The sequence below is a fragment of the Ursus arctos genome, unplaced genomic scaffold (assembly GCF_023065955.2).
Source record: "Ursus arctos isolate Adak ecotype North America unplaced genomic scaffold, UrsArc2.0 scaffold_8, whole genome shotgun sequence".
NCBI lineage: Eukaryota > Metazoa > Chordata > Mammalia > Carnivora > Ursidae > Ursus > Ursus arctos.
The window spans coordinates 61,184,042-61,206,614 of record NW_026623100.1 but is presented as its reverse complement, the minus strand read 5'-3'; the positions used below and the strand labels follow the sequence as shown (position 1 = coordinate 61,206,614).

The window sequence follows — 22,573 nt, the reverse complement described above, 5'->3', positions numbered from 1 at the left end:
CCCAGGCTGTACTGGGGCAAGGGGTTGTTTGCACTCAGCTTGTGGTAATTTGTTAGTGCAACGAAGGAAAACGAACACACCCTCCTTCAGCACCGGTTCAAATGCCACTTCCACGAAGCCTTCCCTGATTTCTCCAACTATGGGTGAGGTCTCCTCTGAATTCTCTAAGTATTCTTCTCCTGAGTGTCTTCAGCCCTTACCATGATCCACCGGTATCAGGGGTGTATTTCTCCCACCAGGCTGTGTGTCCCTCAGGGTGGTAGCTGAGGTTTCCTGATCTTTATTTTCCTTCCAGAGCACAACACATACCTCATATGTGGTCAGTGTTAAATTGCTGTTGGAAGGAGGTCTCCTGACCTCTATGGGTGTTACTGTTTGATAAAATGAATTGCCGTGGCAATGGACTCTAGAATTATTTGCAAATATACAAAGGAGTAGTTGAGGGATGATGGAAACTGATAGCATAAGAAAAGCCAGAATGTGCAGAAGTAGGATATGCTAATTTGGGGATGCTTGGAATCTGAGCACTCTGGCAGTTGGCTCTGAGATGTAAATTCATACACAAAATAAACAGGATTGAGAGTTGGGATTGAAAATATTTTAGAATATAACCTCTTAAAACATTCAACTTCTGGCACCATGAAGTTTTAATTAAATGAATGTTCTTCTTCTGCTTCAAATGGATATAAATATTGTCGAACATGTAAAATGATGTAACACCCAGCTGAGTTCAGAAGAAAGAAAGGGAAACCCCCAAGTTCCAGAAAAGAAGAGGGAACTCGAAGTCTGGATGGCCCGAGCGTGAGCTCCAAAAAGAGCTCCAGTCCCTGCTGCTGCAGCTACTACCGGATGAGGGAGCTCTGTTATCCTTGGTCTCTGAGGGACGGTGTAGAGTAGACCCCCCTCCCCAGCATCCTTCCATGCCGACCTAGGAATGAAGAAGCGAGTGAATCCAAGCATGATCAATTAGAAGTTTCTCCACACCTCGGTAACAGAATACCTTAAAATAACCTATCTGCACAGAAGAAAAGCATCCGGTGACAGAGAAGGTATTTTACCTGCAAAGGAAGGGCTGTTGGACTGACATCAGGAAGCTCTGGTCCGAGGACTGGGAGAAACTGTGCTACCTACCATGCCCAGAGAAGCCATGGCTTGAGGAGGAGGGAAAATAAAGACATCTTTACAAAAGCCGGGGCTGACCACTCACACACTCGGACTGCAGCGCTGCTGACGGATGTGTTTCTGAGAGGGAAATGGGACCCAGAAGGGAGGAGTGGGTTATAAAAGCAGGGATGAGAAAAACGAAGGTAAACATATGAGTAGAACTCAACACTGACTGCGCAAGCATCACACGGCCAACGACCAATGGGACTGTCGCGACCAGGTGAGAGCATGGCGCCCAGTGATGGAGGCCTGGTGGAAGGGAGAGATGGGACCGAATGCGTTCGAAGGTTCTTCCACTGTATGGTGACAGCATGCAAATATTAAATAAACGTAGGCTTTGCTAAATAGAGCAGGCAAGTGAAAAATGTACCAAGGACCTTTAAAGAGTAGAATAAAATGCAGAACTGCCAAACTAGCAGAAAGAACAGGGAGGGAAGGGAAGGAAAAGCTTGACGCCAATGGAACACAATGAGAAAAAGAGAACACGGCCAGTAGAGAAACACCAAATGGTGTTGTTTGTAATCATGAAGGATTGGAAATAGCATGAACATCCCTTAGCAGGGGAATGAAAAAACACATTTTGACAAATACACTTAGAAAAACACAATGTAACCGAGAAACGACTGAACCAGGTCAAATGGGCCAAGGGTGGCTACATATCAAAAGGGTAATGAGGGGCACCTGGGTGTCTCTGTGGGTTAACCCAGCTGACCCTTAATTTCAGCTCTGGTCACGATCTCAGGGCTGTGCGATTGAGCCCCGCAGGGGGCCCGGTGCTGGGCGTGAACTCTGCTTGGGATTCTCTCTCTCCCTCCCCCTGCCCCTCCCCCCCCCACATGCACATGCACACATGCTCTCTCTCTCTAAAAAAAAAGGGGGGGGTGAGGTAATGTTGAATAGAAACTCCAGTTGGAGAAGGTTCTCTCCATGTGGTATCATGGATTTTTTTTCCAAAGGAAACTTTATATTGAAGAAAAATATACCTATATAAAGTGTACCAATCATAATGGACAGTTCAAAGAGTTCACAAAGTGACCGGCCCTTGTACCCAGCACCCAGATTAAGAGCTTGCACATTCCCAAGCATTCCAGAAAGATCCCCTTTCTCCTCCAGGTACTATCCCCCTCCGAAGATAACTACTACCATAACCCCGTAGGTGAGTTTTGCCTAGTTTGGAGTTTATATACGTGGGATCGTACAAAAAGTTTGTACTCACTTTGCGTCTCGCCTCTGTCATTCCGTATTACGTGTGTGAGCTGCGTCGCCACTGAAGCCTGAAGCTACACCTTACTCACTCTTGCCTGTGCCCGGGGTCCGCTGCATGAGTGCGCCACGATTAACTTATGGCCTCCGTTAGTGGTCTACCTCTGGGGGTTTCAGTGTGGGACTTAACAAGAGCGCGGCTGTGATCAGTCTTGGGCTTCTCTTTGGTGCATATGTGCATGCATTTCCCTCGGGGATAGCTCAGCAATTGCTGGGTCGGCGGGTGTGCGTGCTTTCCGCTCTTGCAGAGACCCCCCAAATAGTTCTCCAAAGTGGTTTTACCAACTTACTTCCCTAACATTATATGAGAGTTCCAGTAACTCTGCATCTTATTGACACTTGAGTTTTTAGTCTTTCAAATGTGAGCTATTCTGGTAGTTGATGGGTATGAATTTTAAAACACACTCATGCGCAAGTGCTGTGCCTTGCCCATGGATATATGTATATATCCAGTCAAAATATAAAAACATGAATGGGGAGGATAGACACCAACCTTAGGATACTGACTGCCTCAAGGCAGAGAGGAAAGCCTGAGGATCGGAGATACATTGGAAGGTTTCAACTGTACTTACAACATTAATTTTTAAACATGGAAAACAAATACATTTTTAGAACTGGGTGGGAAGTATATATTTGTCTTTAATTTTTCTCTGTATTACTTATGTTTGATATATACTGTAATTTATTTAAGAAAAAAGTTCTTAAAGGAAAAACATAGATTATAGGGAAGCAAACAAACTCACAGTGTATCTGGTTATGAAATACAACACTTGAAACTTGTCTAATAGACCAGATATTCCCCCTCCCCCTTCTGGGGAATATATATACATGGGACTAGATATATATGGTGTGTGTGTGTGTGTGTGTGTGTGTGTGTGATATAGAGAGATATCTATAGATGATAGATGATAGATTAGATAGATAGATAGATAGATAGATAGATAGATAGATAGATAGATAGATAATAGATAGAGATAGAGAGATATTTTGCAGGGAGGGTAATTCCTCATGCTGAGTGGATACCTCTTGAGTGTCCAATTAGAAATAAGAACTTCTTGGTATGCTCTTGCACTAGAAGGTTTCCATTCTACAAGGAGATTGTTGTCACACACTTGCTACACAGAACTGAAGCTATAACATATAGAGACAACAGGTCAGTAGAAAGAACAAGCCAGGTTTTAATTCTGCCACCACCACTTCCAGGGCCCTCAGTCATCTCCCTGATATCAAGGTGGTCGGATGGACCAGGGTTTCTCAACTTCAGCAATGTTGACATTTGGGTCTAAATAATTCTTTGCTTCAGGGGATTTCAGGGGGCTGCCCTGGGCATTGCAAGATGTTAGTGGCATCCTTGGACTGTACCCACCAGATGCCGGGTGTCACCCCCCCCAAATTTGTGGCAACCAAAGAGGTCCCAGACATGGCCAAATGTCCCCTGAGGGACAAATCATCCCCACGTGAGGTCCACCAAGCTAGGTCCTTTGGAGTTGTCCGTTCCAGCTCTAAAATGTTTTAAGTACCCCATTGGAGCAATGCATATCATTTTCTCAGAGCCCAGGTACATGTGATCATATAAGGAACCAACAATGGCAAGGCAGACGGCCCTGGTCACTTTTGTGTGAGATCTATCTATCTCAGCAAAAGAGGAGAGGAAACAGTAGAGGAAATTGATGATGCTTGGACCAGAGGACGGCCCTGGTCACTTTTGTGTGAGATCTATCTATCTCAGCAAAAGAGGAGGATTCAACGAAACAGTAGAGGAAATTGATGATGCTTTGACCAGAGGACATTTTTGTAAGAATGGGACAAGTGGCCCTGGGGAATGATGGAGACTCGGGAGAGACTCAAGGTACGGTCAAGATCAACCAAGCACACATACCTGATCTCATTAGACCGACTCTGAGCTCCCAGTAAGTTGGGAATTCCCAGCCGCACATTACTTTGCAAGATGGTGAGGATTCCCAGCCCTACAATACCCAGAGGGCAGGGATGCAAGAATGTAATGTGTTTTTAAATGACGCAAGTAGAAAACAGCATAGGACCTGTCCCAGGGTCGTTCCCAAGAAGCCAGGATTTAGAAGCAATTGATTGCCATGATTTGAGGGGGAAGGGGAGCTGCTCTCAAGACAGAGAGAATGAGTAGGGCAGGGGTGCAAAGCAAGGCTGGGGGCTCAGCGGGAGTCTGGTTTCAGCCTTGCCCCCCCACCCCAGGACAGGGGCAAGGGCCATTGTTTTGCCCCTGCTGACAGCCGGTCACTATCTGTGAGCTGCCCTCAGGGGTGAGGGGTGCAGAGGGCTTCTAACCTCCCGGGTGAGGTAGCTTCTGCTGTAGCTGAGGGCGAGTCTCCAGACAACAGGTGGCAGATACAAGCCATGAGCAGCCAACGCTTAGAGAAACCGGTAACTGGCAGCCCAGTTAGAGGATTTCCAGCAGGGTCCACTGCAAGTACACAGTAGAAACATGTTTGCCACTACACTTACAACATTTCGTCCAGAGGCCGGGCACATCTTGCAACAGCAACGGGATGATATTTATGGAGCAGCCAAGCTGGGGCCAAATGCCGTGCTGGGCGCTTTTACAGTTGACCTCACTGAGTGTCAAAATACTGACAGTGGGTCTTGCTACCTTCCTTTTCTCAGTGAGGAGACTGAGGCTCAGAGGGCAAGTCATCGACCCAAGGGAAGAGAGCTCAGATGCTGTCGGAGCGGAGAAGAGGGTTCATGTGCAGCCCATGCTCCTTCCACTCCAGCCCTGGGCTCAGCCCAGCATATGGCCATCAGGAAGCACAGGGCGCCTGCCCAAAGCAAGAAGACCATGTATTAAGGAGGGCACGTATTGCATGGTGCATTGGGTGTTATATGCAACTAATGAATCATGGAACTTTACATCAAAAATCAGGGATGTACTGTATGGTGACTAACATAATATAATAAAAAATATAATAATAAAAAAAAAAAGACCATGTGGGATTTCAGCAAATGAGGGCTGAGCTCCTCGCAAGCCAGTGTCCTCATCAGTTGAGGTCCACAGATCACCACCGACAACCACGGCCCCATCTCCCAGAGAGGTGGCCCCCTCGGGTCCCAGGGGCAGGGTGGCAGTGAGTGCTAGGGAGGAAGGCTGTTACCAGATTAGATGAGAAAGTACAAGTACAAAGATTTAAGCAATTTGCTCGAGATCACACAGCAGCTAAGTGGGACACCCAAGATGGGAACATATCTGTGGAGGTCACAGCTAGTGTTCTCGACTGCACCACCACCTTCTTGCCCCGAGCCTCTGCTTCCTCATCTGTAAAATGGGTATGATTATAACACACACTGCGTAGGTTTACTGCAAGTGTTCCATTAAATAATAAAAGGTAAAGGGCCTTGCAAATTGCTGTAAGAGTGTCAGTTGTTATCATTATCAGGCAAGATTAAATGGCAGAGGTGACAGAGTGAAGGACTGTCTCCTTCCAGCCTCTTAATAAAGGCCTGGGAAGATGCCTGATGCACTCTGTGCCCACTCTCATGGGTATGTATTAGTTAGCCGTGGGGAGCTGAGAGCCAGCCCTCCTCTCCAGGCCAGTGTGCTGGGAAAGTAGCGTCTGTATGAAAAGCTGAGACATGCTAATCAATCATTTTTGTCGTTTGTGCCAAAATATAATGACACACGAAACGGTCTAACTTGGTTTAAGACCACAGCCGTCTGGGTGCCGGCAGTTCCCCCTCAGCCCACACCTCATTATGGTCAAGAGCTTGACCTGACTCATTGCTGCAACCTCCCTTGCACCGTGTTTCAGAAGCTCACTTGTGATCCTCCCGGAGTTTGTCTGCTTCAAGGTCCAGTCAAGCCTAGAAAATACAGCTCTGCACTCCTCAAAGTGCTTTCTAATCCGTTCCCTCTTTCACTCCTCACAACAGCCCAGCAGAGGAGGTATGATTATCCATGCCCATTTCATGGATGGGAAGACTGAGGTTCCGAGCAACTAAGTGAGTTGCCCAAGAGAGAAGAGGGAAGAGGAGAAGCAGAGGGTCTCAGCCCCCATGTGTTATACTCAGCTCCTACGTCACCCAGTGCGGGCCCAGGCAGGTAGCCTGCCATCGCCCCAGGGCAGGCACTCAGTCCAGCCTAGGCGGGAAGCAAGGAATGGCAGTGCCTCACAAGGCTGTCATGCAGCAAGGAGGACCCCTGGACCACCTCATGGAAGGAAGAACACAGGGAAATGCGTGGGCCAGTTCGGTATTTATCAAAAGTTCGAAGGTTAGGACAATTGGCTGCACAGGGGAAGGGACCAGGTCTCTACTTCAGGTAGGATGTATGGGAGAGGAGGAGGCAGAGGGAAGGAGGGAGATACATGCTTCTCAGACTCTCAGGAATGTGCTCTGTGCTCCCCGGACTGAGGCAGGAGCACATGAGAACAATGGGAGCAGCCCGGGCCCAGCCTCCTTACGCTCCCTACTCCCAACATTCAGGGCTCAAGGTCAGGAAAGGGACCCTCGGTCTTACTCTCAGCCTGTCACGGAAGCACCGGAGAGAGCTCTGCTACCTTCCTTCCTACCGAAAGCCCTGTATGGGGTGGGGCTGGGTGGGGGCAGGGGCCTTAGAGAGGGGCTGGCTGGATATCCGGCTGGATCAGAGGAGGCAGTGTCAGGAGGTATGAGTATTTCCTACAGGCCACACTGGAGAAAGCTCACCTGAGGCCCTTTTGAGCCCTGGGCATAAGACTCTCCCACCCTCTCCAGGCAGTCCTCTGGGTGACATCCGGTGCGGCCACATTAGTCTCCTTGCCTTGACCCTGGAGGAACGGCGGCTGGCTCATGCTCCCTTCCCGTTGCTCTCCTGCTGCCTCCGGCTGATTCAACTGCAGGTTCTCAAGCAACTGTCCTGGTTTGGGTCTTTGAGTGTCCCTTTGAAGCTCCCCCTCCAATGGCCTGGTCAGGAGATCTTCCCCCCTAGAATACAATCTCTCTCCCCCCCCCCTCTCTCTCTCTTTGGCAGGGACGATGTACAGCTTGCTATCTTCAGAGAGCTCTCTCTCCAAGTTCTCAAACTCCATTTCAACCCTGTATTTCCTCGAGGTAGGGGATGAGCTATAGGTGACACAATAATTAGTCTTGCATAGATGACTTCGCATCCCACTCTGGAACGAAGGGATGTTTTCCACGTAACTGTTTTGCTCCAGGTGGTGGGGCTTAAGAAAGAAGCTCATTTTAGGATCCTGCCCTAGGAACTTAGGCAGCAGTAAGGCAGATGCCCCCCTTGCCACGGTGTTTGTCTTGGGCCCCGAGATCTCTAATCTTCTTCCCAACCAGCATAACTAGATTTCCATCAGATTCCCCAGCAATCTGACCCAATTGCATAAGAGAAGGCCCACTTGGCCAGCAGAGGTATGATTTAAATAGTCTGGACCAGGAGTCAGGCACCCTTGTCTTAAGCCTATCCCTCTCACTGAAGGGCTGTGGGACCCTAAACAAGTCAGTTACCCTCTCTGGGCTTAGGTTTTTCAGCTCTGAAACAAAGAGCCTGAGCTTGATGGTCCCCACGCTCCAGAATGCTGAGTCGGTCTGCGGGAATATGCAGGGCCCCGGCTGGGCCGGTTCAAGGGCAAAGCCTGACATTTCCACTCCCATCCGTGGGCTGCTTTGCTTCAGGTGACAAGATTGTCACAAGATCTGTCTCCCGCCTTAGGGGCATGTACTCCTGCAGTTCAGGATAGAGATAAAACAAAAGGCCAGACCCCTGGGCCTGGGGGCCCCAGGGTGACATCAAGCCTCAGCCAAGGAAGCCGCACGTTCCAAATAGCTTTATCCCAGGATCTAAAATAGGCAGCAAATGGTTTCCAGGCTCCCCCTCAACTAAAGATAAAAATATCATAGGCTCAGGGATGTTCCCAGTCATAAATCAATAAGCTGGAACTATTTCTGTCCTCATCCTTTGCCTGGGGTTTCTCCTACACCCTCCATCCATCCTGTCCCCCCCATCCTGGCCTTCCAGTCACCCCAGCTCTGGAGTAGGGTGCCATTCCTCAGCAGCCTTCGGACAACACCTCGGCAGTCTGGCCACGCCAGCCTTAGAACACAACACTGCCTGCAGGAGAACACAGAAGCATCTAGGTGCCTCCCACAGCCTCTGGGAGCCTGCTTCGGCCGAGACCACTCTGTCAGGCTGATCAGCTCCGGGTCTACACCAGCTTCCTGGCTGCGCGGCCCGTGGGGGCTCCCAGGAGTAAAGACCCTTGGCTGAGGAAGTCCTCTCTGTAGCGGTGGGTCAGGCTTCTCCTTCATGCGGCTGCAGAGATTAAATGAATGCCTCTTCGGGCCACTGGGAGGATCAGATGAGACCCTGTAGGTCAAGCACTAAATGTGTCACCCGTTAAGTTACAGACGCCCAGAAAAGAAGACCCGCCTTCCCCATCCCCCCACTAGCCTTTCATCAAGAGCTCAGGCTGCCATGGCTGACCCACATCGTCCAAGGGCTCTTTTGAGATTTTGTCATTCTCAAACCCTAGGTCAGCGTTAAGTCCAGCTCGTGGAGAAGCCTTTGAAGACACTCCCATCTACACTGAGATCCTCCGTCAGTTTCCCGTTTACTAAGCCCAGATGCAGTGCCGCTGGGCCTGGAGGCTTTGGTCTCATGTCCAGTCTTCCATCGCCCTCTGCAGGTGGCACTGGGATACTGCAGGCAGTGTTGGCCACAACCCTTGCGCAATACCAGGAAGACCAAGCACCCTCCCCTTATAGACTCCAGACACTTGATATTTTTTTAAAGATTTTATTTATTTTATTTTGACAGAGAGAGAAAGCACAAGCAGGGGCAGAGGGAGAAGCAGGCTTCCTACTGAGCAGGGAGCCCGATGCAGGGCTCTACCCTAGGATCCTGGGATCATGACCTGAGGCCAGGGCAGATGCTCAACTGACTGAGCCAGCCAGACTCCAGATTGAGATGACAGGGCGAGGCCAGGTGTCTGAGAGGACAGCCCCTCAGCATAACACAGTGATGGACAGCTCACAAAGCACTTGCTTGTTGGATTTTTATAACCACTCGGCCTTGCCTCTGTTCCTAAGCTCAGAAGAAAACGCAGTCATTGTTCAGTCCTTGCAGGCTCACTAATGACAGCAGACACATTTCAGTCTTAGGCTTGTGTCCTAATGTCCTAGAACATTCCAGAAAGCCAATAAAATGGACGTGCATGGATCTCCATGGAAATATCAGTTCAATTTCTAATGTTCTTTGCTCTTAAGGCACTGTAAAACGGCTGGCATACCTAGAATACTCTGAGGAAGGGAATTTTGTAAGAAAGTGTGTAGGGCACCTGGTTGGCTCAGTCGGGTAAGTGTCTGACTCTTGATTTTGGCTCAGGGTGGCGAGATGGAGTCCCACGTTGGGCCCTGCGCTGGGTATGGAGCCTGCTTAAGATCCTCTCTCTCCCTTTCCTTCTGCCCCGCCCCCTCCAAAGAAAGTGCGTGAGCGTATGTGTGTGTGCATGTGTGTGTGTGTATGTGAGTGTTTAGTGTGTCTGTTCTCTAGAAATGAAGTCTGGCTAAGACATGGCAGGTATTAGCATTTGGTGAGAGTAGGATGATTAATAAGTATTTCTCACATGCCAAGCAGCTGACCGTTTAATTTATTAGTGGCATTAAGCACCAGGATCAAGTGCATGGCCTCCACTATTCTCTTTCCATGGCCAGAACCATGGCCCCATATGGCAGAAATTTGGGTGTTTGAAGCAGTGAAGGCATATGACAATGTCACCTCAGCCACCCGCACCACACAGCGATGAAATCACCTTTCGGAGCAACTAGAGGATGTTTGCTCCTCTCCTGTTCTCTTTACCAACCTCAGGAACTTGGGAGAACCTAAGCAGGATTCGTTAAGTCCAGAAAGCACATCACAGTAAGGAAGCCCAGTCTCTGGTAGCTGCAGATCCCTTATATAACTGGAGTTTTCAGGTCATATATTTATAGACTTTTAGAGCTGGAGAAGGCCTTAGAGATTATTCCAGTCCAATCCTTTCATTCTACAGTGAAATAAAGCACAGAAAAGAGAAACGACAGACCAAGGTCGTGCAGATAGAGACACAGCTGGGATGAGAACCCAGGCTCCCTGACAGTGATTTCTCTGGCTGATCTTGATTTTGGTAGCATGATTTCCAGATGGAAATCACTCTGGCTTCCAATGAAGATTTTTCCCGGATTTTTTTTTTTTAATATACTAAGGGGAAGAGAAAGAAACCTAGCACATTGTAGGTACTCAATACTTGGGTTTGTTGGCTTTTGATGGTATAGAATAATTTACTTTCTGCCACTTAATAAGATCAGATTCAATTACCCCTGAATTTGTTTCATTGTTCATTCTCTTCAATGACCCAAAGGTAGTTAGAGGTTTGAATCTCACCCCACTGTCCCACTGCAAATTGGAGTATGGATCTGCAGTTATAATATGACGTTCATCAGTTTGAAAGGGAGGCTTTCCGAGGAAGGCACACGGATTTAGACTGTCAGCTTCTGGAGGTTTGTGGGCATTCTCCTTGAAGGGCAGACTGTCAGCGCCTGAGGTTAGACAGCCTGTCCTGGGAGTTAGGTTATGGCACAAATACTTCTTAAACCTATTTTAAATGCATGATTAAAACAGACGTTAAAAGATTCTCATTGCTTATCAGTTACACGGGCCTAACAGTTCTGAACTGGCTTATCATGAAGTTTGCAAAGCATATTTTGATCAACATCTGCCAACACAGTCAGTGTTCTTCCGAACACCATCCTGATGCATCAAGCGTCATCGGCCACGACATGTACAGACTCGGGTTCTCGGGTTCTGCAGGGCCTGGCCCACACCCCATGGGAACTCCGGGGTTGCACAGGAAGGCTCTGCTGGGGGCTTTCTCTTCAGACCCTCACAGACCAGGGCTTACAGTTTTCCGGTACGCCAGTGACACACTAGGAAGGAATGGCAGAGAACTCATTGCCGGGGTCTTCCCATAGCACAGGACGCGTTGCCCCCTCTGATGCCCATGCCACCTCCCACCACTGCCAACCACCATTCTGAGACCGAACACCTCTCTGCGGTCCTGGATGTTGGGAGTGCCCCCAGGGCAGGACCCCTTCATTTCCTAGTCATTCATATTTTTGCTAAGCACTTTCCGTGTGGTAGGCATGCTAGTAGGCACAGGGATGACCAGATCCAGAGCGGTCCCTTCGCATAAGGTACTCACAGTCCTGAAAAGCATGACTGGTTCATAGAATCAGCTACACATGCAAACCCATCGCAGGGATTTTAAATCACTGGTGTGTTGTAACAGAGCAAAGGGGCTTGGATTGGAATCTTTGCTTTAGGTCTGGGGACCCAGAGGGGCTCATTAAATCTATGAGTTCTGCATCAGACTGTTTGCAAGGAGCTAACTTGCAACCTGCATAAGCTTACGGGGAGCCATGCAGCACCTCACCTCCCAGGGAATGGAATTTGGGCAACTGTCTGTATTGTGCCACGGTGGGAAGGTTTTGGGCTGTGGAAAGTTTACTGTGGAGCCATGGGCATTGCTCACTGCCTGGAAGCTCCACACATAGTCTGGGGTTTCTTATCCCGTAGCTAAAGCTATTGGCAGAGGAGGGCGGCCTGCCTGGGGTCCCGTCGGCCTCCCTCACCCTCAGTGCTGAGGCCTGGGACAGCAGATCTGCCCGCTCTGGGGACCCTCCTGGACCCTCCCATCCCTGGAACGCTTTGGGTCCATGAGTACCCGTTTTGCCTCTAAACCCCAACCCCAAAAGGCCTATCAACTTTCCTGTCGAATGCCCAGAAGGCAAGCCAACTTGGGTTAGCAGGAAGAAGCGGGTCCTGCTAAGTCAACAGAGGCAGCTGTTGCAAAGGCAGCTGGCAAGCCCTGTGCGTGCAGCGCCTGTTCAGCTCAACTCAGAGGCAACAGCGGAGGAAACCGTCCTTGCGTGGGCATCGTCCACTACAAGTATCTTCTAGGGCCTTCCCAGAAGGATTCCAATGACCACAGAACTCCTGCTCATTCTGCTAGGTACACTGAGCTAGTAACCCATCACCCTGAAACACGATCGTCTGGTTTCCAGAAAGACCGCGAAGTGCTCATGGGCACCCGCACGTGCCAGCAGCGGCATGGCTCACAGCAAGCACAGCGTGAACGTGCTGCCTCTGATTAGGTCATTGACTCCCCTTTCTGTCTCCGACTCCATAGTACTCACACAGTGGCCTTCACAAAGAAGAGTCTCGAATGTGTCAGGGATGGACACAAGAGATTAGGCTCTTGGGGACTTTTACCCATCACCCTCATCTTCATGGAAAACAGTGAAATCTGTGGGTGATAGCTGTGCACCAAAGAGCCCTCTTCCCTTGAAGAAGGCCCAGCTGCAAGCTGCCGCTCTAAGGGGATTTCTAGCTGTTTTCCAGCAAATTCGAGGGGGTGCCTCAATGGCAGAAGGAAGGCAGCACAGATCCAAGGCTGCCCAGTGGAGAGAGGGAGCCTGGCATCCCACCGTCCTCTCTGCAGTGTCAGGCCTCTGCCCCTGCCTCCCCCAGACTGAGTGGGCACTCAAGGGGCCTCATACCAGGGTGGTGAACTGGTCCACGCAGGCGTTGCGAATCTTCTCTGGGGTGGCGGGGCTGTCAAGCCGGAAAAGCTTCTCCATCTTACAATCTGGGTTCTTAGCTCGAGCTGCACGGATGGCATCTTTGATGGCAAAGAAGATAGAGGCTGCCAGGAAAAGGGGCGGCTCCCCGACGGCCTGAGCAAACAGAGCACAGGACAGGGAATCAGGCAACGAGACCCCAGCCTTCACACCTGGAGGGCTGGTGACGTTGGGAACCCCAGCAGACACTGGCAGGCTGCACCCAGTAAGTCAGAGAGAATGGTCAAAATTCTTCAGGGGCCGAGAACTATCTACCTAATAAATGACTCAACCTCGTTGGCATATTTCTTTTAACCCTCACTATGTGATTTTCTCTGATGACACCATGCAAATAAAATGTACCACTACGAGTTGTATTAAAGAATTATATTTTATGGACAAAAAAGTCTGGCATGAATTTTGACCCTTTCCTCACAGTTAGGAGGCTAGGGGAATTGTCTGCCTGCAGCTCTGACAACATTTACAGGCACCACAATCATACTTCCAGGCAACAGCATCGTCTGGAATATAGGTATCATGACAAACAGGAATTCAACATTTTCTGGCAGAGGTTGTTTTGTCCCCCCAGAGCATAGATCAGAAACTGCCTGTAACAAAATCACTAGGGATACTTGAACACGCCTATGCCAGGGCCCTACTCCAGACCCACTGAATCACAACTTCTAGGGCTGGGCCCCACAGAACTGCATTTTTATCATGTGTCCACAGTGATCCCGGTGCTTGCCAAAGCGTGAAAGTCAATGGCAAGGATCACAGAGGGCCCAGCCCCAACCACAGTAAAGTAAACCATGAGATGAGCAAATGGCTGTATTTCACTGGTTACAAGTGATCATCTGTCTTCCTTCTTAGATCTAGGACTGTATCAATCAGCTTACTTGATTTTCAACCATTTTTTCATCCTTACTGGGGACAGCGAGGAAATACAGGAAGGCTAGAATCCTTCAGACATGCAGATCAAGTTTAAGGTCAGGTGCCAGCCAACTGAAGGGGGCAAAGGGCTTGCACAGAGGTGTTGCCTGATCTGCAATGAATATGCTATTCTTGTGGGATAACAGGGAGGGGTGCGTATCTGTGGGATCACCTTTAGGACCAGTGTCAAGACGCACACCTGAGACATGGGTGGAGGTCAGGCTTTGACCTACAGGACTGGATTAAGGAATCCCTCTGAGTGTACCCAAAGGAGCCAGCTTTGACCATCCAGAGGTGGTGTCATCCCAGTTCTGTTTTCTCACGCAGGGAATGCCCACCCCTCTGCCATCCTCACCAAAACTACAAAAACTAGTGTCAAGTCCTCTTGTCCTTCCAGACCAGCCGTCTGCAGACCTACAAGGTGGGTGGCTGGAGGCCCTCCTTCACCCGGAGCCTCCCACAGCGGAGACCAGAAGGCAGCACAGACCCAGGGCAACAGTACCTTGGATGCATAGATGGCCTTCTTGTTGGGGCAGTCACGGAGCAGGGACACACTGAACTCAATGGGGATGCTGCCAAATGCAGGGATCTTATAGGTGCTGGGGCCACGGGTGTGCAGGCTCCCCTCTGGGGAGTAGTGCAGCTCCTCCAGGGTGAAGAGGCCAAGGCCCTGCACGAATGCCCCTTCCACCTGCAAGACAGACACACACCACGGTCACTCTGCTTCCCCCCTCCCCAAGGACAGATACTACTTCCCACATCAGGCACCAAGCCCCATCTGGAGCGGGCCTGGAAAGAAGCTGGAAACAGCCCTCCACAGCCTACCTGGCTCCTGCCCAGCCTGGGATTCATCTATCTGGGCCTTCGCCAGGCATTGAGGTAGGCAGAGCAAAGGCGTTAACACAGAAGGTTAGTTTTAGAACATGTCAGCGATTCCAGAAGGATCACACCGTGGTAGGCATCATTTTTCATTAAAATCTGCCGCAGGGTGGGTGGAGCTGTTCCATCCACATTGCCACCAGGGAAGCGGCAACTCGGAGCTGAGGAGTGGGCTCCCAGGCGGACAGTTGCTGAGTGTCCCTCAGGGGCCCACGCGCCTCCTATGCGCCAAGCAGGACCATGCGCTTGTAGGCAGCCCCACAAGACAGGAGGAATTTCTGGGATCGCAGATGTAGGTTTTTTGAACTCCCCACCCTGCCTGCCCTCTGGGAAAGTCAGGGCCCCTGCTGTGGCTCACAGATCTCTCCGAGGGCACCTGCCACGTGCTTGCTGGCCCACACGTCTGCTCTCCCAGCCTCCCTGTCACCACAGGACTCAGGGGCCCCACTGCCAAGCACGTGTGTTCTCCCAATGGGGTGCTCATCATCTCTGTGTCCGAGGCACCGAGCTCAGTGCCTGCCTCTAGGAGGGGCTCCCCCAATGGTTGTTGAGTGAATTAATGAACAGTGACTAATGACTAAGTTTCTGTATACTCAGTAATTGCCTGTTTTTGAAAAATACAATTTATATTTTCTACCAGATGCTCAGTACTCCAGCTCTTGATGCCTCCCTGTCTCCTGCTCCACCTATCCCACCCAACACTCTCATAGTTTCCAAACGTGATTTTCTTTGAGCCATCCCTTTATTCCTCTTGCTTGAACCTGTTTCTTTTGCCCCACTGTTCTCTAGCATTCCACACTTGACGTTTACTTCCTAGAGGACAAAATGCATCCTGGGTGGAAGAGGAATGAGGAGGGAGAAACTCCTCTGGCCTCAGACCTCATTGCCTGCACACCAATCCCAAACTCAATCTCCATTCCACAGTGTGCCCCTTCTCAAACTGTGCGTGAGTGTGCGTGCCTGCGTGCGTGCACCCAGTGTTCACACCATTCATCATCTTGTTCTCTGAGGTGAGTGCCCTTTCCAGAATCTACATTAATGTGTCTTCGGCCTCAAGAGCTGGGTGTGCTCTCATCGATCTAACTCCTGCTGAGGGAGACTCACGTGGTACCCTGTTCAGACCGGCTTTTCAATGACACTGGACAAAATGCATTGGCTGGTGACCCTCAGAGAAGAAGGGACACACCCGTGGCCAAGTCCCTCACCACCCTGCTCACCCGTGTGCCTTACCTGTCCAATATCAATGGCAGGGTTCAGACTGGAGCCAACATCCATGACAATGTCAGTGCGGAGGTTCTGAAGGCGGGGGGAGAATAAAAAGCAGTGTGAGAAGAAAGGAAGGTGTGGGATGACAGATGGGGCTCGGTGACCCTTAAATGACTGCGTCAACCAAACAGCACTTTCAGAAGCAGAGTGCCCCGGCCGTGCTCAAGCAGGGTGTTCATGGCGCTGCCACTTGGCACGGCATCGTCAACGCTAAGGTTGGAGTTTGGGCCGGGAGGGCAGGGGATGGCAGCGGCTGTGCTCTCCCGGTGATCAGAAGTCACCGTGCACACACCCACGCATGAGTGGGAAGGCCGGTTCCCAGGTCCCTGGGCTCTGAACCCGAGTCTGGGTCAATCGTGTCAGCGAGGGGACAACAAACTATGTTCCATGGGCTGATTCCAGCCTAAGCCCCGCTTTTGTAGGACCTGTCAGCTAATAATGGTGTTTGCCTTTTTAAATGACTGACAAAAATAAAAGGAATATGGTGTGACATGTGAAATTCTATGAAATTCACAGTCAGTGTGCACAAGCCACATCGTAGGGGAACGCGGCCGTGACCATTCGTTTGCATTCGTCTGTGGCTGTTCTCGTGCTTCGGTGATGGGCCCAGAAAGCCTCAAATATTTGCTCGCTGGTCCTTTATCGGAAGTCGGCCAGGCTGTGATGTCAGACATTATTTTTCCCAGCCATAAAGTGTGTCTCTCTCTAGCGGTTCTTAGCGTTTGTAACTCACTTGTTTTTCCTCTTTCCCCTAACTTAGTACAATGGTTCTGCAAACTCCTTACTTTGTGATCCCCCGTTAAGCAGTCGATTTCCACTTCGGAGCAAGCCACCCCGTAGGAGAAGTAGTGGAAGGGATTTCCTGAGTTCGTCTCAAAGCTGTAGCCGAGGTTGGGTGTCCTGGGGGAGAAAAGAGAAAACATTGCACACGTGTTAAGATGAGCACACACACCCCCACCATACACACACACACACACACACACACACACACACACAGCTTGACCCACAAAATCCTAAAACTCCAAAGGTTTTTTCATTCAGCTGCTCTTCATAAAAGTCCACGTGTTTTTAATTTGAACCTGTTAATAAAACCCAGGTGTTCCAGAGCATTCTGTCTCCTGTCTGCTCAGTTCTGCCCAAGGCCCTTATGTGAATCATTCTGTACAGCTGAGTGGCATATAGTATCAGTGTGCTGGCCTCTACGTGGTAGAAACAGGGGACACATTCGCCCAAGCTCACGAAGGACGTGAGGGCCACATTCCGAAGGATCTGCTGAATTGGAGCTCAAGGTCTCGGGACCAGAGATCCTGCCCGTGCTGCCTCCTGGGCTGCTCAGTTTCTCCAGCTGAGAGCTGAGCTCAGCATCTCCTGCGAGCCTGGGGGCATCTTCAGCCGCTTGCCTGCGTTACTCTGTGGCTACTGGTCCCTTCTCCATTGCCGCAGATGATTTGAGGAAAGTGTTATTGATAAAAGCAGATGTTCTCTTATATTTTTTTCTTCTTTAATCCTGAGTATCTTATACAATTCTAATTTCACATGAGTCATATGTGTGTGTGCGTATTTTCACACCCAGAGTGTACAAGCCCCTGCACCCATGTTTTTCTATGCATGACAGAAGAAAACACGAGCTGATGGGATCAAAATCTGTATGACCACAGCACCAGCACAGCGCTGAGGGAAAGGGCTTCTCCCAGGAGAACTTGCCACCGTCTCCGTCTTCACTTGGGTGTTGCTTTATATTACCCAGTTTTACCAACTCTGAAAATAAAGCAAGAACTTCTGAGAAAAACTGCACACGTGCGTGTTTGCACAGGTCAAGTATCACATAACCCAGGGAGCACTGGCAAAACTAAAATACATAGTGAACTATTTCTCCAAACCCATTGATGTGTGAAAGAAAAGGTCGGAGTTCAACTCCCCAGAGAAAGCTAGAACGTTACGGCTGGTAGGAAATATAATCGCATCTTTTCACAGCCGCAGAATCAAATCGGCAACGTCTCGAGCTCTTCTCGCTGCTACTGAATTTCAAAGTAGCAGAAGGTATGTGCTCTTTTCCAAATCTCACTTTCGGCTCCACTGAATTCTGCATTTTGTAACGAGACCACGTGCTCTAAATCTCCCTGTGATTCTTTCCAAGGAGAGTCCCCATGCAGAAATCTAACACGCGGTACAGAGGAACACACGGGGGCAGCTCCGACCCCAGTTCTAGGAGAAAGCTGAGGGAGGGGTGGCTGGTGATGGTCCCACTGTGTCATTAATGAGCAAACAGGCTCAGCGAGATCCCCGATTTCTCCAAGTGCAAGAATACGCTTCCAGACCAGAACTAGAGCACAAGTCTTTGGATAGGCCGGCTCATGTTTCCGCCTCCTTGGCACATAGATTGGCGATGCTGGGTATTTTAGACCATTTTCAGAGTGAAATTAGCAGAAGACCATTGAAAGAGATAAGAGTTTCAGGGGAACTGCTCTCTCCTGACCAAAGGCTGAGAGCATTCAGTGCAGGAGGGGACCTCAGAGGTTAGGATGACAACACATGGTGAGGCGGGTGAGACCAGCCCCGTACTTACTTATAAAACCCAGTTGCAGACAAGCTCACTGCATCAAGGTAGGCAGCTAAGACCTGAGAAGAGGGGATAAACAACAGGAAGGGCTTAGCATGCTTTCCAGAATCCTTGCCCCAGCACTAAGATCTCACGAGTTCACCCTCATCTGGAAGCTGACCAAAGCTGTGTACCCGTGGCTCCCACCTCCACAGCTCACCTCACAGGCTCACTGCACGGGGAGACCGCACTGGAAGCCGGGGAGCTATGGAAGCCTCTTAGTTCGTCTTCACTCTTCGAGTAGCCTCCTCACCCCACCGGGGAGTCCAGCCCAACCACAGCGAGCATCTTAACGTACTGCCCACGTCACTCCCCTGCTCTAGAGCTTTGGATGATGCCCCATTGTCTCTAGAGCACATGCTTGATATTCAGGACCCCAATGTTCTCTCTGGCTTCATGTCACACACACGTCATGGCCACGCCAACCAAACTCGAGTGCCCATCTCTCCCAGCCCCTCTGTGTCCCCACAGCTCTATACCTTCATTCACATGGTTCCTCCACTGTATATGCCCAAATCCTTTTCTTCCCTCAACATTCAGCTCAAGCTTGCCTCTCTGTGTCTCCATGCTGAAATCCAAACTACCAAAGTCAACCCAGATTCATGTGGTATTTATGTGTGTGGTATCTGTGAGTGTGGGAAGGCAGGTGGAGGTCAGTCACATGAGGCACAATAAAGTGAGGGGGTCTGAGAGAAATAGCTTCTTTTCTTTGGGTCTATTGAAGGAAATGTATACTATCTGACTGGGTCATGTGTGGGCTCACGCTGTATGTTACCATTGTGCCCACTTTTCCCACACCAACTATGGGAGATGGTAAAACAGGGCTACCACTGAGGTATCTGCTTGTTGGAAGAGATGCAGTCTTCTGCCAGAGACAGACATCCTTACGGCTTCCCTCTGAGTGTTCCCAACACACAGGCCTCCACACCAGAAACCAAAGAACTGGGCTCCTTCTTATTATGAGTGCTTGCCTGTCACTTCTAAAACCACAGGAATGATAGAAACTCTTGGGTAATGTCTTTTTCCCCCACTCCTTCACAGATGGAGCCCCAGTAGACCCAGAATCCAGAGCAGGAAGGGGAAGTGCCTCGAGGGGCAGCCCTCTGACAGCAGGAGGTTTGAAGAAAACCAAGCTCATTAAGACTGAGGACGAGCAGGGTATGGAACCAGGCCCAGAGTCAAGCGCATTTAGTAGTCACCCCACCTTCTGAGGCTCAGGGCAGCCAATCCCCCAGTCTCCACAGTGTTGTTGAGATCCTGGATCAAAATTTTTCCTCAGGTGACTTCCCTCAACTATGAAAACATAGAGAAGGGGGCCCAACAAGGTAGAGCATTTACTTGTCCTGTGAAACCATACAAACCACTTCAGCTTCTCTGCCTGAGACTAGATCATGACCCTATTCCTGCTGCAGGAGGGACAGAGAGCCTGCTTTTAATGTCTCTCATTTTCAAAAGGACTTGGATCAGCTCAGACTTACCCATTCTTCCCAGGTGCCAGAAGGATTCTTTTTCTTGAAGGGTTCCAGTCTTTTCAGGATGGTCTGACAAGCTTCCTAAGAACACATCCAACACAGTATACCAGACATATTAACCTTCTGCATTTCCTGGCCTAGGCAAAACCCCAAGGGCCTCAGCAAGGCCACCTCCAAGTAACGCTGTGCCCATGGTGCCGTTCAGGCAGCCTTGCCACCCTCTCAGGAATGACTGAGACCCGGGGTGGAAGCCACAGGACCCTGCCTAAGGAGCCAGCCTTGACCCTTGCTGGGAGAACACCCAGTTCTTAGGCTACAGAAGATGAAATGCTTGAGGGATCCCGAAGGAGATGACTTCTCCCATCAAACTCTTTTCTTAATTACATCCCCCATGTGGAAAGAGAAGCAAGTGGCTCTGAGCTGGCCAATCCCAAAATCCAATCCCAATCTCAGTCCATAGTCTTACGACCAGTTGTACCACTGGAGAGTATATCTTTCCAGAACACTCCTTGTGACCGTCCAAATCTCTTCCCCATTCTACACTCATCCTTCTCGGCTTTGATGGAAGCAATTATGGCTCTTAGGCCTCTCTTTCAGCTTGGTGTCAGGAGGAACAGCGTCCTCCTGGATAAGAGAGCCAGGGCATGGCCACAGCCAAAGAGCCGACAGGGACTCTTCCAGCTCCCACCCCAGGAGGCTCCCTGGGCACAAAACCCTGGGCTGGCCCTCAGCTCTGGCAGCTCCTCAGGCTCCTTACATAGACAGCCTGCCCGTTGAGGTCTGTGCCGACGGAGGCGGCCGTGGGAGAGGTGTTCGGCACGGTGTTAGTGCTCGTCTCACTGATGTAAATCTTAGAGATGGGGATTTTCAGAGCTCTGCTGGCCACCTGGGAAAAGAGAAAATATCACCCTCTCAGGGAGGGGTTAACACGGGGCTTGGCTGCCTTCTCCCCAAGACAGACTCAGGTTCACCGTTACAGGCAACAAAATAATGTTATAAACTATAATCCTATTGAGACCGGGATGTTCTCATACCTGTCTCCATTTGAAGGAGAACTTTATGGAGTGATTTTGTTGGATAAAAAAATTCATAAACTTGGGGCGCCTGGGTGGCACAGCGGTTAAGCGTCTGCCTTCGGCTCAGGGCGTGATCCCGGCGTTACGGGATCGAGCCCCACATCAGGCTCCTCCGCTAGGAGCCTGCTTCTTCCTCTCCCACTCCCCCTGCTTGTGTTCCCTCTCTCGCTGGCTGTCTCTATCTCTGTTGAATAAATAAATAAATAAAATCTTAAAAAAAAAAAAAAATTCATAAACTTAATGGTGACTCACAGCACTTTTTAAACCTCACCGTGACTTAAAAAAAATAAATAAATAATACAACTTGGCCAGTCCGTGAGGCAAGCAGGTGTGCCAACTCTAATCCAGCGCCAATATCCTAGCTCCGCTGTGTGGGGGAAACTGGCTACCTTTACACACGCGCTTATACACTGTTGGGGAAGGGCATCCAGAAGGTGTGACCACCAGTTGACCTTTGCGCTGGACCTGGGGGATCAGAGGCTCCTCGCCCTTTCCCCTGTCCTTGGAATATGGGTTCTGCTTGCCTTTCCTGCTCCCAAAGGCTGCTCCAAGGACACAGCCTCTAAGGATGATGATGTGGGGCTCAGAACACCTGCACAGGAACTTGACTAAACCCAGTTAAGGCCCCTCTCTCTATAAACTTTCAAGATTCCGTGGGCAGGTGTGGGGATCATCCGTCTTGCCGCCACCCAAGGCAGGCCTCTTACATAAGTTCCCTTTGCTTATTAAAACTGTGACCTATCAACCTGGGCCTCTTTTTTCCGTCTCCCCCTGCCCTCTGAGTACAGGGGTCAGTGTCTGATCACACCTGGGAAGCTCCCCCAGGAGCTTGCAAACCAACACAATCACAGAGCCCTAGAATGTTGGCAACAGAAGTGACCTCAGGGGTCACCTGGCCAAACCCTTTGCACAGATGAGGAAACAGAGGCCAGGAGGGGAGAAGACTTGCCCACACCCACATGTAAATGGACAGCAGAGCCTGGGCCGGAGCTGGGCTTGCTTCTGCTTCTGCCATGCGCCGCCGCTCAGCGTCTCACAATACCCTCCCTCCCCGCAGCCCGACGCCACAGGGCCGGAGAGGGCTCCCGGTCTCCAGGTCGCTCACCTGGATCATCTTGGTATGCAGGCCTTGGCCCATCTCCATGCCCCCGTGAGTCAGCAGCACAGAGCCATCCGTGTACACGTGAATCAGCGCTCCTGACTAAGGGAAGAGAAGGACACCAAACACAAAATTCCATAAATCCTAGCTCAGCTTGAGGGTTGGGACCAATGGTGCTGGAGCCCAGGAGAAAGAAGACCAGCAGCAGCATTTT

At 50.2% G+C, this 22,573-nt stretch overlaps 1 protein-coding gene across 1 annotated transcript in view; it reads right to left on the bottom strand.

The window, feature by feature from the left end:
- Positions 1-9,167: 9,167 nt before the first annotated feature.
- The window catches only part of XDH (xanthine dehydrogenase), a 60,856-nt gene continuing 47,450 nt past the window's right edge, over positions 9,168-22,573 (bottom strand). The window contains exons 28-36 of the mRNA XM_026478461.4: positions 22,366-22,461; positions 20,942-21,070; positions 20,191-20,265; positions 18,680-18,732; positions 16,899-17,013; positions 16,078-16,143; positions 14,471-14,659; positions 12,979-13,155; positions 9,168-11,346 (exon numbers count right to left, since the gene is read on the bottom strand). Of these exons, the coding sequence (XP_026334246.2) occupies positions 11,296-11,346; positions 12,979-13,155; positions 14,471-14,659; positions 16,078-16,143; positions 16,899-17,013; positions 18,680-18,732; positions 20,191-20,265; positions 20,942-21,070; positions 22,366-22,461 (951 nt within the window). The 3' untranslated portion in view covers positions 9,168-11,295. The remainder of the gene's footprint in view (positions 11,347-12,978; positions 13,156-14,470; positions 14,660-16,077; positions 16,144-16,898; positions 17,014-18,679; positions 18,733-20,190; positions 20,266-20,941; positions 21,071-22,365; positions 22,462-22,573) is intronic.